Source organism: Mustela lutreola, chromosome 2, assembly GCF_030435805.1.
Source record: "Mustela lutreola isolate mMusLut2 chromosome 2, mMusLut2.pri, whole genome shotgun sequence".
Classification (NCBI taxonomy): Eukaryota; Metazoa; Chordata; class Mammalia; order Carnivora; family Mustelidae; genus Mustela; species Mustela lutreola.
In genome coordinates, this window is record NC_081291.1 from 32041124 (window position 1) to 32063702 (window position 22579).

The following is a 22579-nucleotide window of genomic DNA, read 5'->3' on the forward strand; positions in this document are numbered from 1 at the left end:
CTTTCTCACAATCCTCAATTTATTTTATAAAAACTACTTAGAAAGCTAATGAGAACAAACATATCTGCCTTGAAAACATTTTATTAAACATTTTTGGATATTGCTTCCTACCTTATAAAAATAAAAAACACATTTCAATACAAACAAATCTATAGTGAAGTTTTTTTCCTTCGTGTAAAGAAATAGGAATGAACTGTGCATTAATATTTAAAAGCAAAGTAGTTTAATCTGCCAAAACTTTAAATATCTGAAGAACACAACAAATTCTGAATGCACTAGGAGCATGTCGTTACTTCTGCATTCTTGGGAAGTGTGAACCATTAGCCTGTCTATGGCTTAGGATCTGTTTCCATGGTGCTTTCTTGAGCTTCTTCTACCTCTGAGAGCTTTTCATCATCTGCATTTGAGAAAAACCATAAAACTTCAGTCTAATTCGTTTAAATTATATGTTTAATGAATACATGACAACATTTTTATCCGTTATGAGCCGATATGTCTAAAACAAAGATGGCAAAATGGCAGCCTATGACTGTCATTGGCCAACACAGTGTTTGGTTTTAAAAGTGCTGTTTTGGTTGTTGGTGTTTATTAGTTAAGTCAAAATGTAAAACTTACGTTATAAAACACATTTAAAAAAATCTAGGTTTTAGGTTTTTTGTAAAAACAATAAGGAGGTCAGATAACATAGACATTTCCAATTGGCAACAGTCAATACAAAGAGTTAGCCTCAGGTTTCTCAAAGCACCTTCCATTTACCGACTATGCAAACGTGCTTATGCACTATTACTCCACTCACTGACCACTGCCTGCCTGGATCCTGCATTGTTACTTTATAGCAATAAACTGTAATAAACCAAGAAGAATTCCAAATCTATCATCCTTAAATTTCAATGTGAACCATAGTACATGTATTTTAAATCATATATGCAGAAACTTGAACAGCTTGAGTACTTCTAACATCATCCAACTATACTCCTCTTCTGAAACTGAAGGTCTACTCTCTCAACAAGATGTGTGTTTTAGAAGGCATGCCCCTGGATCACTTAAAAGTCTTTATAAACATTCATTCTGTGACTACTTCTACTTACTTTCTAGCGTTTGCTGAAGTTCGTGGATGGTACTAAGTAGAACGTGAAACTGTTTCCGCCTCAATTCCAGCTGTGTAAACAAGAAAAAAAATTAATACACATTGATCTATACACCTATACATATCATAGAGACCAATGTATGTGTACAGATACCTTATCTTCAACACTTTCTTTAATATGTGAAAGATGCTCTAGTTCCTTTCCCAGAGATTCTAGTTCCCTGAAAACAATAAGACAGTGTTATAGTTTGCTAACTGGGGGCACAGAAGTCACAATTAATACCTTTTTAGTTACTAAATAAGATTTTAAAAATTAAAAAAAAAAAGGATAAGAAGTTATTACACTCCATTATGATGAAACGTTGAAGCTAAGGATGGTCTTTTAAAATTCTAAGTATATACTTTTCTTATTAAAATCAAATTTCTAGAGAAGTTTTAAAACCTAAGAAAACACACGTAATAGAATATCACACCAAAAGAACTGATAACTTTTAACATTTTATCATACTTATTTGACCTAAAAAAAGGTCCTTCCTCTTTTTTTTTCCCCCTTGGTAAAAGAAATGAAACATTTCAGATTAACTTGAAATCCTCTTAGAACCTTATTGGCTATCCTCTATCCCAGACCATTTTTCCTCCTTTATTCCTTACTCAGGCAATCACTTCACCACGCCAATCCTTTTTCATTCACATATTTGTCTCTCTAAATAATATACAGTACTAGTATGTAATGGGGGGTTAATTTTTATAAATGGTTATTATTCTGTATGTGTTACAGAAACTTAGGAATAACTTAAAATTCATTATGTCTTCTGTTCTTCTTTTCACTGATCATATTTTTAAGATCTAAGCATTTTTTTTTAAAGATTTTAATTAATTTATTTAAGAGACAGAGACAGAGAGAGAGAGAGAGTACTAGCACAAGCTGGGGGAGGCAGACACAAAAGCAGACTCTCCTTTGAGCAGGGAGCCCGATGCAGGACTTGATCTTAGGACCCTGGGATCATGACCTGAGCCGAAGGCAGACGCTTAACAGACTGAGCCACCAGGTGCCCCTGAGATAGTTTGTTCTTTTAAATTGCTCATTTAGTATTGTACTATATGTATAGTCTACCATATTTTATCTATTTTCATTTGTGATATATATATTCATTTATTTTAGAACTACAGACAGTAAGATCAGAGGAAGGAAAAATTCAGCCAACTGGTAGTAGAATATGTAATTTGGAAGATCTGACCCCTCCTTCTGAAACATATTATGTACTCCCATAAAAATGGAATGCATAGGCTAGTATGTAAACATTATAAATTTATAAAGATTGGTTCCTTTCAAAGTAGACTCTAAACTTACTTTAATGTCTCATGCCGGTCTGGATGGTGCTGGATCACTTTAGCCAAAGCATCATACTCTGAAAGATACAAAATATTTATCAAATTAAGGTTTTCTTTTGAACATGGACATGAAGAAAAAGGTGAAATATCACAGGTCTCTTCTAATCACTTTCTCAGTGCATAAAGATGAAAACACTGAAGGATGGAAGGAGTACTGCCAATGTCACTTGGTTCAACATGATTTCAAACTGTTCCAAATAAAGCCTTTTGCATCCACTCTGTTTTTCTATTTACCTATCCCTAGGCAGGATATAAGAGGCTAGCATAGCAAAGTGAACTGAAGCCCTTTATTGATCATTAAGTGGACTGATTATGAAGAGGATCTTATTCACTATTTGCCCAGCAAAGAGAAGATTAGCGAGGTCAATATATCCTACCATTCACTGCAGATCTTAACAATGGCAAACACTTCTCATTCTCATTCTAAAGGTAAAGATTTCAGAAATTTAAAAACAATTTAAAATTCAGAAATGATAAAATTTATTTTTTCTCTTCCACTGAGGTCTCCAAATTTCCCTGTTATTTCCCATTAACCTTGAACTGATGAATGGCAGCATTCATTTAAAAGCCTCAACTAATAGAGAAAAACCCTATGGAACCTTTTAAAATGATTTTAGAGTCAATAATTATTAAATAAGTTGATATATTCTTCTGCAAATTGGCCACTGAACTTGACCACATGTATTTTTGAATGAGTACAAAACCAATTTTTTAAAATAAGGAACTGAACATCTTAATTGGCTCATTAAAAAGTAAAGTTCATTGTTTTGAAAATCAGCATTTTGATTCAATAAAAGTGTGACTTTTAATAAAAAAATTTTTTTTAAAAGATTTTATTTATTTATTTGACAGAGATCACAAGTAGGTAGAGAGGCAGGCAGAGAGGGGGAGCAGGCTCCCCGCTGAGCAGAGAGCCCGATGTGGGGCTCGATCCCAGGACCCTGGGATCATGACCTGAGCCGAAGGCAGAGGCTTTAACCCACTGAGCCACCCAGGCACCCCAATAAAAAAGTTTTTGATTACAAAATAATACATGTCCACTGTAAGGGAAAAAAAAAAAAAAAAGACCAAGCCATAAAAATCTGCAGACCCAAAATAACCATTAACATTTTCTATTTCCTTTTTGTTTTTCGTATATAGGTCACAGTTGTGATTATGCATTATATTTTTTATATTCTTTATATATATTTATATTCTTTCAACTTACATTATAGGAGGAACAATGCCCCAGCCATTGAAACAATTTTGAAATAGTTTTTATGGACTGCAATGAGGACATAACCTAATAAAAAAACAAAACAGGGGTGCCTGGGTGGCTCAGTCGGTTAAGCACCTGCCTTCAGCTCAGGTCATAATCTAACCTTATCTTCAACACTTTCTTTAATATGTGAAAGATGCTCTAGTTCCTTTCCCAGAGACTCTAGCTCCCTGAAGATAACAATGGAGCCCTGTATCAGGCTCCCTGATCAGCAGGAAGCCTGCCTCTCCCTCTCCTCCCTCTGGTGCTCTCCCTGGCTTGTGCTCTTGCTCTCTGTCAAATAAGTGAATAAAATCTTAAAAACAAACAAACAAAACCAAACCAAAAGAGATCAGGACGAAGCTAAACTTTAAATGTTTGCTTGGTTTGTACTTAAAAACTCACTGGGCTTAAATTCTTTTCTTTTTCCTGGAAAGTAACTCCATGAAACAAACAAGTAACAAACAAAACCTTAGGTCTAGTGTACTTGTGTGAATGGTCTTTGCTGATTAACCATAACATTGCTTAAGCAAAGGAGTCTGAAGACAGTAAGAAAAAATGAATACTTAAGAAATATTTGGATAATTAATATAATATAATATTTGGATAATCAATATAATATAATATTTGGATAATCAGTATAATCAAAAAAGTGTTTTTCAGCATAGCCTTCCTTCTCCACTATTTTGAAGAATAATATAGTTTTAAAGAATTAAGTTTAGCTCCTTCTTTTTTAATTCAGATTGATTCTTGCTGAAGATTTTACCACACAACATTAAAAACCATATGAAAATAGTACTCAGTAATAAAGTATTTGCACCCAAAATCCCGAAAAACCCTTACCTTGGCGATTTTTTCGTATTCGCTTTGCTTGAAGAATTTGCTTTTTGCACTCAGCAATTTTTTCATGTGCTCCAGCAATGCTACATTCTATGTGAAAAGGGATTTTTTAAAGACAGTTGCAACAACATGCATCATCTTCATCCATTTTCAATTTTAAAATGTGTTTTTAAATTAAGTTCCATTGCTAATAGATGCTGGTATTTAAAAAACAGCTACAATCCAAAGTACCGCAATCATACCAGAATACATTTTTGGAGCTAACATTTACCACATTCTTTCTATTAGTATTGTCATTGTTATTACTTTACCACTATTCAAAGAAAAATGCTAGTAGATATTACTTCCTTTACACCATAAAAATTAAAATTTTACAAAGAAACATAAATTGTTTTAAGTTTACCTATTTCTTTGTAAATTTTTTCATAATTTTCCATTTCTCTGAGATTCATATCATATACCAGCAAAGTTTTGCCCATTGAAAATTCACATTGGGACAGTGTGCTCAGCATACGTTGGTACTGGCTATATCTGGTGGAAAAGAGAAAAACAGATTAAAGATTTTTGTGAAATACCAAAGTTGAACAATTATATATATATTACAGTGCAGGCAGAACTACCAAGTTCTGAGAGAATCATTTGCTTTTTTTTTTTTTTTTTAAAGATTTTATTTATTTATTTGACAGACAGAGATCACAAGTAGGCAGAGAGGCAGGCAGAGAGAAAGAGGAGGAAGCAGGCTACCTGCTGAGCAGAGAGCCTGATGTGGGGCTCGATCCCAGGACCCTGAGATCATGACCCGAGCCGAAGGCAGAGGCTTTAACCCACTGAGCCACCCAGGTGCCCCTCATTTGCTTTAAAATAATTTAGAATATCTTTCTTTTATGTTTAATTTTTCTTAATGGGAGTACTTGAATTTATAAACTGCTTCAGTTACAAGTGCAAAGATGGGACTGCTGTTCTTATCAATATAAACTTAATTCAACTACTTGTTTGAATTTTGTTTAAAATACTTTTTAAAAATGTCTGAATCCAAGGGTGTCTGGGTGGCTCAGTTGGTTAAGCATCTGCCTTTGGCTCAGGTCTCAGGGCCCTGAGATCCAGCCCCATGGGGGCTCCCTGCTCAGTGGGGAGTTTGCTCTCCCTCCCCCTCTCTCAAATAAGTAAAATCTTAAAAAAAAAATGTTTTAATCAAGATGGTTTTTTTATCCTCAGAATTTTATTTTCACAAATTTTTCACTCTTTACAATGATTTATGTGAAAAGCTAATTCAAATGAGGGAAATTTTTCTTTTTTTTCTTTTTAAAGATTTTATTTATTTATTTGACAGACAGAGATCACAAGTAGGCAGTGAGGCAGGCAGAGAGAGAGGAGGAAGCAGGCTCCCCACTGAGCAAAGAGCCTGATGCGGGGCTCGATCCCAGGACTCTGGGATCATGACCTGAGCCGAAGGCAAAGGCTTTAACCCACTGAGCCACTCAGGCGCCCTGAGGGAAATTTTTCTAAGGCAAAAAAGTTACTAAATATATATAAAACCCTGCAGTATATAAAAACTTTTTATTAGCTTATTTAAGAAAGAGACTGACTCAGTTGGTAGCACAGGTGACCCCTTATCTCAGGGTCCTGAGTTCAAGCCCCACTGGGCGTACAGCTTACTGAAAAAAAGGGTTGCTGGAGGGGAGGAAGGGTGGAGGATTGGGGTAACTAGGTGATAGACACTGGGGAGGGTATGCGTTGCAATGAGAACTGGGTGTTACATAAGACTCATGAATCACAGACCTATACCCCTGAAACAAATAATATATCTCATGTTAATTAATTGAATTTAAACTAAAAAAGAAAAAGTAGTGCTATAAAGAGTGATTCAAATATTTTATGAAAAAAAAACAACGAAAAAAGCAAAAGAGAAAATTCCATTTAGATATTTTGTCTAACTAAATGCCGAAAGTGACCAAATGAATGAGCCAGATTTCAATCCTTATTTCTTAAACACTACACCTTCTGCGCATTTGAATAAACACAAAGCAGGCTTCTGAAGAGAAATAAGGGCCAGAAAAATCTAGAGTTGCCTCCACTGGACAACTGAAGGAGTGAAAAGCTGAACTACACACAGGGCTGTATACACGGTTTAAACTCTGATTAGGACATTGGTGTAGCAACGAGAGTCAGAGAAATACCCCTCTTCCTGGGACCCGGAGTTGCACCACTTAATGAAACTTTTCACCAGCAGATTGATTCTCCGGTCATCTCCAGCGCCGTCTCCATCAATCAGGAGTCGCTTCCGTATGACTTCGTCTGGAGGGAAGAACAACACCGTGAATGAAAACGATGGTCTGGCTCTTGCTGACTTTCAGGGACAAATAACCAATATCATGACTTACTCATTCATCCAGAAGAAAACCATTGGGACGCGAATATACTTCAAGCCACTAAACGGTATACTTAAAATGGTTAGGATGGCAAATTTTACGTCATGCAGGTTTTACTAGAATTTATGTATATATTTTTATGTCACTATGAAGACAGTTACTGAGTGTCTACTATATGCAAGCAGTGTACTAGAGGCTGGGGTTATCAATGCTCTCATGGAACTGGAATTCTACTGCTGGGGTACTGAACGGAAAGTTTTCAGGTATCGCCAAGCACATAAGCCATAGTTCTTGGAGAACTTTGTTTTGGAAAAACCTGTTTACACAGAAGGCAGGCTGAAGTGTTCCTGTCTCTTTCTGTGTCTCTGAAAGGAACAGAAAGAAAAGATTTGAAAGATGTAGTGGCAGATTGGGTGACAAGAACGAAAGAGAGGTCAGAGAAATGGGAATGGATTTATCAAAAAAAAAAGAAGGTGTAATTTAGTTATTACATCTGTAATGTTTCTTCCCCCATGAAGACGTTTTTGTTTTTTTTTTCTTTTTCTTTTTTAACAAGTCTGTCTCACTTTTGCTTCAAGGGAAAGAAAAAGAAAATGGAATCAGAGAGCATGGCAGATAATAATGGTGAGTGGTAAGTGGGGCTCCAATTGGCCCGTCTGGCAGTGTTCTTGCTGGACAAAATAATGCGGGATCATGACAAGAGAAAGGCAGACTGAAACCCAATAAAACATAATTTTTATTATATTATATTATTTATTTATTTAAAGATTTTATTTATTTATTTGACAGAGATCACAAGTAGGCAGAGAGGCAGGCAGAGAGAGAGGGGGAAGCAGGCTCCCTGCTGAGCAAAGAGTCCCATGCGGGGCTCCATCCCAGGACCCTGGGATCATGTCCTGAGCCGAAGGCAGAGGCTTAACCCACTGAGCCACCCAGGTGCCCCGAAACACAATTTTTTAAAAAAAGGTTTATTTATTTGAGAGGGCGAGAGCTCGCATGTGTAGGGGAAAGGAGAGAATCCCTAAGCAGACTCTCCGCTGAGCAGCGAGCTGGAACAAAGGCTGGATCCCACAATCCAGGAGATCATGATCCGAGCTAAAAGCAAGAGTTAGAGGCTTAACTAACTCAGCCACCCAGGCACCCCAAACGTAATTTCCATCTATCAGATTGGCAAAGATCAAAATACCTGATAGAAGTGCTGGCAAGGATATGGAGAAACTGCACTTACATACACTGATGGCATGCAGATGGGTAGGCTCTTTCTGGGGCAAATGGGCTACCACAAACAAGATTTCCAAGGCACATTTTCTTTTCAACCCCAGAACTCCAATTCTAGGAACTGATCCTATAGATAACCATGCACATCCACCCACAAATTTAAATGCAGAGATGTTCTTAGTGCTGTTCATAGTAGAAAGATCGCAAACCTAAGCATGTACCAGTAAGAGACTAGTCAGATTATCCAAACTTCATATAATGTACTATGATGAAGCCAACAGTGTTGCTGTATATGCTGACGGCAAGAAATCTCCTTTGGTCCAGGAGATGCAAATGCAGGTGCAAATAAAACATGTGCAAAGAACCACACCGTTTGCTGTCATCTGTGTAGAAAAGGGGGAGGCCTTGCGTGTTTGTTTGTGCCTGTGCGTGTACACACACGTATGTGCATGTTGAGAGAATATCTCTGGAAAGAACACAAGAAACTGGTTATAGTAGTTTCTCCTGGTGATAGGGACTACAGAGGGACTACAGTTTTTTCAGAGAAAAAACTGAATTTTCTATGTTGTTTCACAGACTTGTTTTTCACCATGTGCATGCATTATATTTTTAAAAAATAATTTTTTTTATTTTTTTAAAGATTCTATTTATTTATTTGACACACAGAGATCACAAGTAGGCAGAGAGGCAGAGAGAGGAAGAAACAGGCTCCCCACTGAGCAGAAGAGCCCGATACGGGGCTTGATCCCAGGACCCTGAGATCATGACCCAAGCCGAAGGCAGAGGCCCAACCCACTGCGCCATCCAGGTGCCCCTAAAAAATAATTTTTTAAAAAGATTTAAAAAAATCTTTTAAAGGCAAAGAGAGAGAGGAGGAAGCAGGCTCCCCACTGAGCAGAGAGTCCGATGCGGGGCTTGATCTCAGGACTCTGGGATCATGACCTGAGCTGAAGGCAGAGGCTTTAACCCAGAGCCACCCAGGCGCCCCTAAAAAACAATTCTTTAAGTGTAGATAATTCTTCGAGAGCCTGCACAATGAAACAACAGCGAAATCTTTAAACAAGAGTTCCTGCGTGTAGGCTGAAGTATTTCTGAGCGCAGGTGCAGCAGAGATAAACTTTGGAAGGCAGGTGGCTGCAGTTTTAAAATCTGTTCTGCGACATTAGAGGAACATTTTCAGAATTGGGTTTTGAATTTTTATTTATTACAAACAAGCTTTAACTTTGTTAAAAGTAAACATCCAGCAGTGAGCAGTTGGATATCTGATGCTGCTCAATTCCTTTCTTTTGTTCAGTTTCTCGTTTTCTTAGCTCTGCTCTCCCAACCTGCCCAACCAACCACCATCTTCCTCCCAAATACCTGGGCATCTTATTTTATTGAGGACCAGGGATGTAAGGGAATAGAAAATCAGGAAATAAGTACCCGAAGGGGGGAAACTATTACCACAGCTGGTTTTTCAAGAGATTTTTAAGGTTTGGTGACAAAAAAAATATTTCAAGCACATTTGGTGATCATTCCAGCTGTAGAGTTAAGATCTGTGTACATTTATATATGTAATACCCCAATTAAATAAGTTTTTGAAAAAATGTCAGAACACTGTACAGGCCAAATAAACTTGGGAAAAGGTTCTTGAGGGCCAGTTCTGGGTCTCATTCATTTTGTTTCCTGCCCAACTTTCCACACTGTGTCTTCACACTTCTTCTTCTTTTTTTTTTTTTAACTTTTATTTATTTATTTGACAGAGATCACAAGTAGGCAGAGGCAGGCAGAGAGAGAGAGAGGAGGAAGCACCCCTGTGTCTTTACACTTCTGATGTGCAATAATTATTTTTAAATTGGATTGTGGTATCTGCCTGGGGCCATCTACTCTCTGAAGAGTTTTGTCTCAATAAAATACTAACAAGGACTAGCAGGCAACCACCTTATTTTCAGGTCCGAAGCAGAGATTTCTCTTCTTGTGCAAAAACATGAATACTTGATCAATGAGCAGATGTGTTCATAGGGGACCAGAGCAGTTCTGAGGATATGAGACGAAGACCTGAGCTCTTCCGCTCTAGGTGGAGAAATAATGTGCATGTGAACACATGCAGAAGAGGCAGGGGCTGTTAAGTGAATGACATGGACATGTGAATGACATGGACAAGAGATTAGGACAGTTTCCTTTGGCTTGGGGGACTCGGGGGAAATGGAATTTGGGCTGCTCTTTTCATACTTAAAAATCATCAGTCAGTGGGATGCCTGGATGGCTCGCTCAGTTAAGTGACCTCTTGGTTTTCTGCTCTGGTCATGATCTCAGGGTCCTGTGATCAAGCCCCACATCAGGCTCCACAGTCAGCAGAGTCAGCTTGCCCTTCTCTCTCTCTGCTCCCCACCCTGCCTGCGTTCTCTCATTATCCCTCAAATAAAGAAAATTTTGGGGGTTCCCGGGTAGTGCAGTTGATTAAGCATCTGCCTTTGGATCAGGTCATGATCCCGAGTCTTGGGATTGAGCCCTGCATCGGGAGTCTGCTTCTCCTTCTCCCCGCTTGTGCTCTCTTTCTCTCTTGCTCACTCTTTCTCAAATAAATAAAAATAAAATAAATAAAATCTTTTAAAAAATCACCAACCAAGAAAGCTAAAAGGTATTTCAACAATATCTACCTAAACTTCAAATAACATAGACCCTTCCACCCAATAATCTTAGATAAACTCGTACATATGTAATATGACCATCTCCATTGACAAGGAGCTAGATAAATTTTGGCACAAAAATATGATGGAATACTATGAAGCCATTAAAAAAAAAAACCCAACCACCAAAAAATGAGGAAATGTTTATGTGCTGATACAGAGATCACTTAAGATAACTTACCAAGGGGTGCCCGGCTGGCTCAGTGGTTAAAGCCTCTGCCTTTGGCTCAGGTCATGATCCCAGGGTCCTGGGATCGAGCCCTGCATCGGGCTCTCTGCTCAGCCGGGAGCCTGCTTCCCCCTTTTTCTCTCTGCCTGCCTCTCTGCCTACTTGTGATCTCTTGTCTGTCAAAAAAAAAAAAAAAAAAAAAAAAAAAAAAAAAAAAAAATCTTAAAAAAAAAAAAGATAACTTGAAAAAGAGCAAGGGTGAGGAACAGTAATGTATAGCATGCTTCCTTTCAATATAAATGGGGGAGAAATGAGAATATATGCTTATATTCCTACAAATACCCTGGAATGATATACAAGAAACTAACTAAAAGGGGTTACCAAGGGAGAGGGGCAATGTAAGTGGGTTAGAGAACAGGCTGGAAGATGGGGAAATATCTTTTTACATTATTTGATTTTTGAATCATATGAGCACTCAAAGTCTGTCAGTTGTTGTTCGAAAAAGAAAGCTATGATTATGGTGAAATTATCACAGGTGTTTGCATATGTCCAGATACATCAAATTTTACACATTAAATATTCAGTTCTTTGTATAAAATTATCCCTCAATAAAGCTACCTAAAAAATACAAAAAATGATGGGTGCCTGGCTGGCTCAGTTGGTAGAGCATGCAACTCTTGATCCTGGGGTTGTGAGTTAAGAGCCCCACGCTGAGTGCAAAGAATACTTAAAAAAGTACAATCTTTGGGGTGTCTAGCTGGCACAGTCAGTGGAGCATCTGAATCTTGACTTTGGCTCAGGTCATGATCTCAGGGTCATGAGATTTAGCCCTACATGGGGCTTTATGCTCATACTGAGGACTCTACTTAAGACTCTCTCTCCCTTTGCTACCCTCTGCCAAATAAATAAATCTTAAAAAGAAAAAGAAAAAGACCAACTTTAAATATTTAAAAAGGGCAAAAAATTAAAAAGCAAGCTAAAGTCCCTTCCCTGTCCCCCCCCCAGGCAGGGAGAAAGCTGTGAGCTCTAGCAGAGGAGGGAATGAAAGGCTAGAAGATACATGAGCACATGAGAACCTTAAGGAGGCTGGAACCCAAGGGCAGAAAGATGGAGGTCCAAATGTGGGAGTCTGCACTAGTGAATGCCATACTAGTGGACTTGGACATTGCTGGTAGGCAACTGGGAGTAGCTAATGGTTCAGGACCAAGACTTGCCAGGAGTACAAAGCTGAGGGCAGTGTACATAATGGACAGTAACTAGGAAAAGCCCAAAGGCAGGGAAGCTATTAGGAGGCTACCAAAAAACATGCAGTAGGAGCTAAAACAGCATGAAAATTAGAGATTAGAATTACAGGTCCTGGGGCAATTTGGGACTGAACAGAGACTTGGCTGGGAAAAGGCAGGGGCCAAAGCCAAGGCACCACGTGTAGGAGTGTGGCAGGTCCAATTCTGGTAGGACCGTGGATTCCCTGTCCCAGGTCCTTCTCCCAGTTCAGCCCTATCCCTCTTCCTTCTAATGGCATTTCTTCATAGCAAAACCCCTGGGCCAAAGTCAAAAACTGGGGCCAAAATTCTGATTAGTTCACAGAGGCTTTACTTTGTGTGTGTGTGTGTGGGGGACCAAGTTTCACTTCATCTGTAAAACGGGAATAAAACTTCATTTGTAAAATGGGAATAAGATATGCACCTGGAAGGAAAGCTGTGAAACTTTATTGAAATGAAATTATCCAAAGGAGCACAATGCCATTTCATAGTGAGAATGAAAAAAAAAAAAGAAGTTACCCGTGTCTTTATGTTAATTTAATTCACAACTTGTATCATCCTAAAAAGTCTTAAAAAGTGAGTGAACACTATGAAAGGTATATTTATAGATATATATAGGTACATCTGTATCTATGGACACAACTGTATAACCATGTAAGTAAATATTATGCATTTAGAGTTTTGCCTAGTTATGATCTCTCCCAAATTTGCTTTTCTCTTAAGCTTCATATTGTAAGGTCACGGTATCTCTACTTAAACTGCATAGTCAGCTGTTGCCTAGAAAATACTCTGGGAATAAAAATCCCCGAAGTAACATAAATAAAAATACACAGCACTGCTCCAACAGCAACAAAGTAAGACAACAATCAAAGAGGCCAGTTTGAAAATAGCTTATTCTATCTAGATCCAGGCAGGCTGTTGATGGTTCCTAACACAGATGACGAGTATTATTACTTTTAATGGTACTTCATCAGTTAGTGCTACACTGAACACACCTAAAACCTTTGTTTACTATACACATTAACTTCATAAATTATCATCATGCCTGAAGATCTCTATAAGCAACTTAAATACTAATATTATTAACTTTGGCAGATCTTGGCCCACCCTTTATAAGATGGGTTAGAAACTATTTTAATGATGTTATCATTTCTTAGTTGTCACGTTTGCTTTCTTTACTGACTATAAGATCAATGCCATCTGGAAAAGCTTTTAAAAATTTTATATATTTATTTGTGAGAGGTAGAGAGCGGCGAGTGCACACAAGAGTACAAGCATGGGGAGCAGCAGGCAGAGGGAGAAGCAGACTCCCCGCTGAGCAAGGAGCCTGATACGGGACTCCATCTCAGAACCCTGGATCATGAGTTGAGCCGAAGATAGACGCTTAACCAACTGAGCCACCCAGGCATCCCCGAAAAGTTTTTAACCCCAAATATCTAATATCTGCTCCAAGGCTGGTGCTTTTCCACCTGAGTGTAGACTTGTAGAAAGATTTCTTACTGGATTCAGTTAAATATTGTGCTATAATTATATCTACAAAATGTCTGCCATTCAGAATCACTTTAAAATCAGTTATGACACATATATGCTGATAAGCAAAGATTTACTTGTCATTTTCAACCCCTCTTTGTCTTATATGCTGACCTATACCTATACCTAGAAAAAACACATGTAATTGCTGAAGACACTAAATAAGCCTCAAATAGTCCAAGGGGTTAGGTTTTTAATATCTCATTTTCCATAAACAGAGAGGCAGGAAGAAATGACTGCTTTACAGTCACTAGACCCATTCTCCTTCTCCAAGCCTTGAGTCACGGGACATTGCCATTTTAGCAGTGTTCTCATTTTATCACAGAAAGGACAATCCCTCATAAACCCAGACTTTCAAAACCCATCATTGTTATTCCCTCACAGTAGCTCTTTAAACCTTGATTACAAAACAAGTTTTCAGAACATCTGGGAGCAAATATTCAAAAAGCAAAACAATCTGGAAGAAAACGGTGGCCCAACTTTCAAGACACTTATTTCTTTAGGGATAGGTCAAGGCTTGACAACCAGTGTCAAGAGTGTCACTTTTTTTTTTTTTTTTTTAAAGATTTTATTTATTTATTTGTCAGACAGAGATCACAAGTAGGCAGAGAGGCAGGCAGAAAGAGAGAGGAGGAAGCAGGCTCCCTGCAGAGCAGACAGCCCGATGTGAGGCTCAATCCCAGGACCCTGGGATCATGACCTGAGCTGAAGGCAGAGGCTTTAACCCACTGAGCCACCCAGGCACCCTCAAGAGTGTCACTGTTAATGTCACTTCCTCTTAGGGCTGATCTACCCCTAGGTGTGCCTCTCAAAACTGCTGGACCTCACAGCACAGCAATCTCACCTGCTTTTAGGAAAGAACAATCCTGGGGCACCTGGGTGGCTCAGTGGGTTAAGCCTCTGCCTTCAGCTTAGGTCATGATCTCAGGGTCCTGGGATCCAGCGCCCCATCAGGCTCTCTGCTTAGCAGGGAGCCTTCCCCCCACCCCCACCTGCCTCTCTGCCTACTTGAGATTTCTTTCTGTCAAATAAATAAAATCTTTAAAAAAAAAAAAAAAAAAAAAAAGGAAAGAGCAATCCTGTGACCGACCAGTGAAGACTAGTATTTCCTTTCTAAAAGCACTTTAGCAAGGAATTCTATTAGCACAGAAATGAACCATTGGTTTCTTTTTCGTGTTCCTAAACACTCTAGATCCAAACTGAAAACCATGAGAAGGGACAATTTATTAAACACTTTGGGACGGGGTGACTTTGAAACAGCTGGCTCCTACAGCAATGTAGCAATATGTACCAAAAATTAAAAATACATGTAGTCTTTGACCTGTCTCCTATTAAATATTCCCACAGGTGTGTGGTGAAGGCATCTATACAAATATCTCCATTGGAATACTACCTGTAAGAGTAAGAAACTGAAAATGACTAAATGTTTAGATGTTTACTAGAGAATTAATTGTTTTAAAGATTTTGATTATTAGAGAGACAGAGAGCATGCGCAGGAGCCAGAGTGTGCACACAAGGGGGTAGGGGCATAAGGAGCGGGAGAAGCAGACTCTTCGCTGAGCAGGGAGCCTGATGTGGAGCTCAATCCCAGGACCCTAAGATCATGACCTGAGCCAAAGACAGACACTTAACTGAGCCACCCTGGTGGCCCAAGAATTAATTTTAAAAATACAATACTACACAGTGATACAAAAGCATGAAGTAGGAAGAGCTCCACGATATGATTATAGAAGTATATCACAGAAGAGTCTGTAAATGTTTGCGTAAAATTTTAAAGTAGATATAGTGGCCAACCAACTGACATAATGCTTGTAATATGCTAAGAATGTGTTTTTTACATATAAAAAACTTTTATTTGTATATATGTATATGCGAATGTATATATGTAAATACACATATATGTAAATGCATATACATATATGCATTTACACTTAGTCTGCACAACAGCCCTGTAAAGTAGGTATTACTACCTCTATTTTACCAGTGAAGGAACTTAAAGTTAGCTGCTCAAATTAAATGTCACTGGAAGTATGGAGTAGAGCTTAGACTCAAACTCACAAGTCTGGCACGAGAGAAGATGCTTTCACCCTTTAGAGGCACTTAAAAATCCTTCTGCAAAGGCACACCAAAAACAGTCTACGGTGATTACCTCTGGGGAAGAGGGACTAGCCATGGGAAATGAGAGGGGAGGGTTTTCACACTGTCACTGGTGTTTTTTTCTTGAATTGTCTGACATGCATTACTTTTCTTTTTAAAAATACTAATAGTGATTATCTGGGGAGTGAGCTTATTGGTCACTTTGAGGTATTTTTCTTCATTTTTTCTGCATTATAAGTCCCATTCAGTGTTCTTTAACGAATCCATGATGTGTTAACAAGAAACAAGAAAACTGGCTTGACTTGACCTACAAGAGACTAGGGCCATGTAAAAACTATGAGCATGCAGATTCTTTTCAGATTTATCACTGGTTCGCCACTGCTCATGGGTCATTAAGATGAATTACTTATGTCTCATTGCTTTAGGTTACTTATGGTAAAATAACATGTTGCCCCTCCTTTCAAGAAGCTTAAAATCACTAAAACAATTTTGAAGGCTGACAACATTAAGAGATTACAAAGAGGCAGTGGAAGGAACAGTTTATAAGATGGTTTGCTTTCTCCATTTAAAATTCTGATCTCTCGTGAGATACTTAGGGCTAGTCTAAATACATTGCTAATGTCAAAGTCGATTACTTAAACAAAAATTAAAGCAAATTTTTTTTTTTTTAAAGCAAAACAAAGTATTGAGGTCCTTTTGTTTTTCTCTAGATTTACTTAAGTGTTTAGAGGGTGGTGCTAAAAAAGTCAAGGTTGAAACTTCAATCTTGCTTTTTAAAACCATTTATCTTGGCTAAAGAAACAGTATTTAATAGGTGCACTGCATCAGTAACCCCTGTGCTGGGATCAGAGCTGAGGGAGCACAGTGGTTAAATCCATTGGCTTTAGTGGGGGGAAAAAAAGCCAAACAAACTCTGTGACCACAAAGGTCCGATTAACATTGGATCAGCAATTGTAAAAGGAATCCCAGCAGCAGGCCCTTAAACAAGGTTTACCCACTCCTATCTGAGGACCATACATTCTGTCTGTTCCTTTTACTCTGGAGAGTGTCCTGGTTTGGACAGCAGATTAGATAGCCAATTTCGAAATGCTTTACCTACATTATCACACTTCACCCTTGAAGAAACCCTAGAAGCATGTATTATTACTTTCATTTTACAGATGAGTAGTATCCGCTACCATAGGAAAATATCCACAATCACATTATTAGAAAGTTGGAGCATAGTTCCATTATTCTATCATATTGTTCACAGGCATATTAAAGCCCATTATTTTAAGTTTTAATGGCATATATCCAAACATCATATTTCTAATTAAAAAGCAAAAACATATATACAGTAGAATATTACTCAGCCATAAAAAAGGAAATCCTGTCATTTGGAAAACCATGCGATGGACCCTGAGAGTATTATGCTAAATGAAACAAGTCAGACAGGAAAAAACAAATACCATACATTTTCACTTATATGTGGCATCTAAAAAACAAATGAACAAACAACACCAAAAAAAAACCAAAACAAAACCCATATAGAGAACAGATTAGTGGTTAGTAGAGGGACAGGGCCATTGCAGGGTAGGCTTCCCTTATATGCCCCTTATAACTGGGCTTATCATGACAATCACTTGGTAGTACATACAAATATCAAATTATGTTGTACACCTGAAACTAATGATATATACTAATTTCACGTCAACTAAAAAAAAAATACAGTCAAAACCAACAAGCTCTATTCAGTGGAATGTACGGCCACACCCCGCTCCCTGCCATCTCCTTCTCACCCGCATCTGTGCTCTGGCACATCCGTGTACGTACGTACCTAATGTTCTCTGCACTGCAAAAAGTGCTTCTGGATGGCTGAGTTGGTTAAGTGTCTCACTCTTTATTTCGGCTCAGGTCATGATCTCATGAGATTAAGCCCTGCGTTGGCTCACCATTGGGCATGGAGCCTGCTTAAGATTCTCTTTCTCTCAGAAAAAAAAGTGCTTCTGAAATGATTCTTATCAGGGTACTAACACTAACACTGTTTAACACTCTTTAAATTAACACATACAAAATACAAACTGTGAACATAGTTTAAGTTAACAGTGACAACATCTAAACTGTTTTTCAGGGGTGCCTGAGTGGCTCAGATGGTTAAGCATCGTCCCTGGGCTCAGGTCATGATCTCCAGATCCTGGGACTGAGCCCCCTGTCAGGCTCCCAGCTCAGCGGGGAGTCTGCCTCTGCCTCTCCCTCTGCTTGTGCTCTCTCTCAAACGAATAAGTAAAATCTTTAAAACAAAACAAAACAAAAACCTGAACTGTTTTCAGTTAGCCAAAATGCTGGAGTCACAACAGGGGAGGAGAGAAACTGGCTTTGCTGAGAACTAGCTATGTGACAGTAAGTCACTCGCTCCCCAGGACCTTTATTTTGCCATCTATAAAATGGTAGTGTTGGTGGTAATATCTATAGTTCTGTATCCATGGAAACTATATCATGTCTCTCTCCTTCCCTCTGAGCAGAGGAGTTCCTCACAGGCACCGAAATGTCCTTATACAGGGTGCAGGAAATATAAGAGCTTCCCCTCTTAAGAATTCCCTGTCCGAAAGGACAGGCAAACTCATATGGAAGGTTTATGTGAGGGCACAGCATATTGCCAGGCACCTCAAATTTGTAAGAGGGCATTAGCTGTTCTCTAAGCTCCAGAGACAAGTACTGGTACTTCAACAACTCTTCAGGGTGGCTGAGCTATTCAGGCCACTCCTGTCTTCTTTGCGGCCATCGTCCTAATCCAAACCCTCCCGGAGCCTTGGAGGACTTCTTGCTGGCCTCTCTGCTTCCATTCTTGCCTTCCTAGAATCCATTCTCTACACAGCCACCCAGAAGGATCAAAAAATACTAACTTTTCTGTTTAAAATCCTCTAATCGTATTTGTAAGTCCCCACAGAAGACAAATCCAATAGCCTTTCCACAGCTTAGGTAGCTCTGGGCAAGCTCCTGTTTACTTCTCTGACCTCCTTTGTATCACACCCCTCCAGACGCACCTGGATACCAACCCTTATCTGATCCCTTGAATTTATTCCTTATCTTCTCCGCAGGGCAGAGCTTATTTTCGCCTCAGGCCTTTGCACTAGTTGCAACCTGTCCTGAATCCTTTCCTGAAGTCTACATAGGGGTTGACGCCTTCAGGCCTTACTCTACGGGTCACTTTTCAGAGAAGTCTACTGGACTTGGACTTTTGGCAGCCCTCCCCCATTATGGTCTTTCATATCCCATCTAGTTCGTTCTCAGAACTTAGGTCATTTCAGGACTTAGTTATGTTCTTTCTCAGAAACTATCTTATTACTTATTTGATTTCACACCATTGCTTCTGTCCCCCAAGCAGAAGTCGGGGCTTTCTGTAGTTTACTGCTGTAGACAGCACCCTGAATTGGGTCCAGAAGGTATGCAATATACTGCTGACCTATCATACCCACTACTCACTTCTGCTTTTTACCAAAAGCCCAGTTGAGAAAAACCATGTTTACTGTGGATTGCCTGAAAAAGTTGTACTTCATCCACTCTGAATGAAGGCAGAGCAGCAGAAGTATTCAGCTAAACCACCTATTGGCTTTAGGATGCCTTTCCAGTCTACGGCCATACCACCCTGACCGCGCCCAATCTCATCTGATCTCGGAAGCTAAGCAGGGTAGGGCCTGGTTAGTACTTGGATGGGAGAATGCCTTTCTAAATTGTAATTTAGCCTTCTCTGACCTAGTCAGGGATGTGCTAGGAAACAGCCCTATGATCAATGGTGCTGATAAGAGGTTAAGGATATGACACTAGCTTTTCTTTATGGGGACCCTAGAGACAACTTTATCTCTAGTGTTTTAATCAGAAAGAATTGCTTATACTGTGTATCTAATATTGCCTTCTCTCCTGTACACAACAGCACACAGTGGAGTAGGTCCTGCCCCTTGGTATGAACTAGGAGAGAAACAAGAGTCACTTCTGGCTGCCTAATGCACCAGATTTTACCCACTGCATTTTGAGGATCACCCCACTTCTAACTTCCTCGTTTTCCTTCCTCTCAATGCTCTTTTTGCCCTGTTTTCTCATGCATTTATTTTTTATGGTTTCACATTATGGTGAGCTGCCTTAAATATTTTCTGGAATATGTCATTTAAGTAAATTAAGTATTAAGTGCTACAACAGTAATATGCATAAAATAACAGGGTTAATAGGTGAAAGATCAACTGTTTCTAGAAATGAGATGAATACTTGAGGTGAGTCTTGAAGAAATAGCAGTTGCTAGCCAGGAAAGGACAATCTGTGCAAATACAAAGATGAAGAAGGCGCAGCCCTAATCAAAGGAAAATGAAGGAGAGATGAGTAAACCAATTCTTACATTTACTAGTATCTGCTGAACATTACTGCATGTCAGACTCAATGCAAAGCACTACAACTTTTATTGCATTTAAACCTCTAAACTGCCTTATGAGATAGATTTTATTATCCCCATTTATAAAGAGTGAAACTGAGGCTCAAAGAGATTAACCTACACAAGATCAGACAGCTTTTAAGGGGCAGAGTGCACACTCCTGTGACCTCTAACATCCACTCAACTGCTTAAGTCCTGATATTCTATCTCAGTCTACTTCTCTGTATGCCCCTTTTTTCTGAGTTCCCATGATCTCTTACTAGGACTAGGGCAGCAGTAACGGAGAGACTGGATGCACAGTGATAAGGGGTAAGAACTCAGGAGCCAGACTGCCTGGTTTCAGCTCTGGCTCTATACCTTACTAACTGCACAAACGTGGAGAAGTTGCTTAACCTCCTCGTGTCCCAGTTGCACCTGTAAACTGGAGTTAATAATTAGAACACTCCTTGACACATGATGACTACTACATGTTAAGAGACCACTGAACTCCTCTCTTCCCTTCCCCTCATTCTTCACATAGTACATATAGCGTGGTGGTGGTTTTTGTTTTCTTGCTTTTAATGCAATTCTGATCACACAACACCGATGTTAAAAACTGATTCCCACTGCCCTCAGAAATCTCTGGAAATAACTTTTTAAATTTTAGAAAATATTTATCAACTTTGAGTTTTTCCAACATTTGGGGGCCTTTGCACAAGTGGCTCTTTCCACCAGACTGCAACCTAAGAGGGGAGAAAAGGTCTTGCCTGTTGGTTCTGGACTGTAATCCCAAGGACTAGCCAAGACAGGATAAATAAAACTAGAATGAAACAAAGCTGTAATTTCCCATGAAGTTCCTGGACCTTTAAGAGCCTCCCACTTCATTACCTGTTATCACAAAATTAGCCCCCCCTCCCCCCCCACTGCAGGCCCTTTAATGTGGAGATCCTGTCCATCCCCAACTTTTCAGAAATGATCTCTCCACAGGCATCAACCCTTACTGGTCACCTTCTCTTCAAATACAGCAGCCCTAGACATCCCCTTCCTTGATGTCAAAAGACTTCCTTCCTCCTTAACCTAATACCTTCTTAGGTTCTCCCTCCAGTTGCCCATCATGCCTGTCCACCTTCCTCACGGTGGCACCCTATTTTATTTCTGCTCTCAATCCGCAGATCATCTCCTGGGTTTCTGCACACATGGGTCCACTTGCCTTAAACTACCCTCCCAACGTTCCACAAACCCCATCTCTGCCTGCGCACCCTCCTCCCCAACACATATACACTGACAAATCTCTCATTGCCTTATCTACTCCAGGTGGCCTCATCCCTACACTGGGTCCTCCTAACCCCCCCCCCCCCCCATGCACACTGCACACTCTCTGCTTGCCCTCCAGATACCCACATCTATCCTTTTTAGACATTGTCCTTAACTCCCTCTTCGTACCTCCAGTCCGGGGCTAATTCTCAGGCCTCACTGCGATCCACACCACTGTCTGGGGGCCCTTCCCAACCCGTCCAGAAGAATCCTCCTCCAGGTGTCACCCTGTGTACGCTGACACCCTTAGCACCCGCGTCTTGGAACCTCTCCCTTTGTCCGGGCCTGGCCCCAAACTTCCACCCCATCCTTAAAGTTCCCACACCCTCCAGCCCACCCTCCAGACCTCGGACCACCGGGGCAGGGTCTCCACCTCTTCTTCCCCTTCGCCACTCCTCGGACTCCAAACTCTCACTAAGTGCTCCCTCGTCACAAACGCGAATGGCCTGGACCCCTTCCCGGTACCACCCGCCCACGCACCGCTGCCACCGTTCCCGCTCCCTCCACCCCCGCACGTGTGCTCCCAGCCCCCCGACCATCCTCCCAGCACACCCTCTGCAAGCCAGGCGCGGCCTCCGAAAAGCGGGCCGAGAGTCCGAGGGGCTCCCGGGGGGAGCAGGGGGCCGGGGAGAGGCCCGAAGGACCCGGGGAGAAGAGTCCGGGAAAGGCCGGCTCCCCGCGGGGTCCGATCGCAGAGGCCGAGGGGCTCCCTGAAGGGGCCGGGGAGGCCGGGGGGCTCGGAGGAGGCCGGGGCGGCCGAGGGGCTCGGGGGAACGGGCCCGGGTGGCGGCGAGCGGGCCTCACCGTCAGTCACGGCTCCCATGGCGTGCGCGGCGGCGGCGGCGGCGCAAGCTGAGGCGGCGGTTGGCGGCGGCGGCGGAGGTCAAACTCCCACAATGCAGCCGGGTAAACAGCCATGGAGGAGGAGGCGGCGGCGCCCGCGGCCGCCCGCTCCGACGCCTGAGCCGCGCTGCGCCGCCGCCGCCGCCGCCGCGGGATTCGCGCTCCCCGCGCTCT

General features: G+C 40.6%; 1 protein-coding gene across 1 annotated transcript; it reads right to left on the reverse strand.

The window, feature by feature from the left end:
• Positions 1-63: 63 nt before the first annotated feature.
• THOC7 (THO complex subunit 7) lies at positions 64-22519 on the reverse strand. The gene is made up of 8 exons (XM_059161423.1): positions 22367-22519; positions 6734-6851; positions 4960-5087; positions 4560-4646; positions 2439-2496; positions 1242-1308; positions 1089-1158; positions 64-397 (listed from the first exon to the last, which is right to left on the reverse strand). The coding sequence occupies exons 1-8, from the start codon at positions 22383-22385 to the stop codon at positions 330-332; spliced, it is 615 nt and encodes a 204-aa protein (XP_059017406.1). The 5' UTR covers positions 22386-22519; the 3' UTR covers positions 64-329.
• Between the last annotated feature and the right edge of the window lie 60 nt (positions 22520-22579).

Coding starts and splice junctions, on each gene's coding strand:
- THOC7 (XM_059161423.1), bottom strand. Junction 4,647..4,959: donor AAAAATTTACAAAGAAATAG/GTAAACTTAAAA, acceptor CTTTTCACATAG/AATGTAGCATTGCTGGAGCA. Junction 398..1,088: donor ACTTCAGCAAACGCTAGAAA/GTAAGTAGAAGT, acceptor TCTCAAATGCAG/ATGATGAAAAGCTCTCAGAG.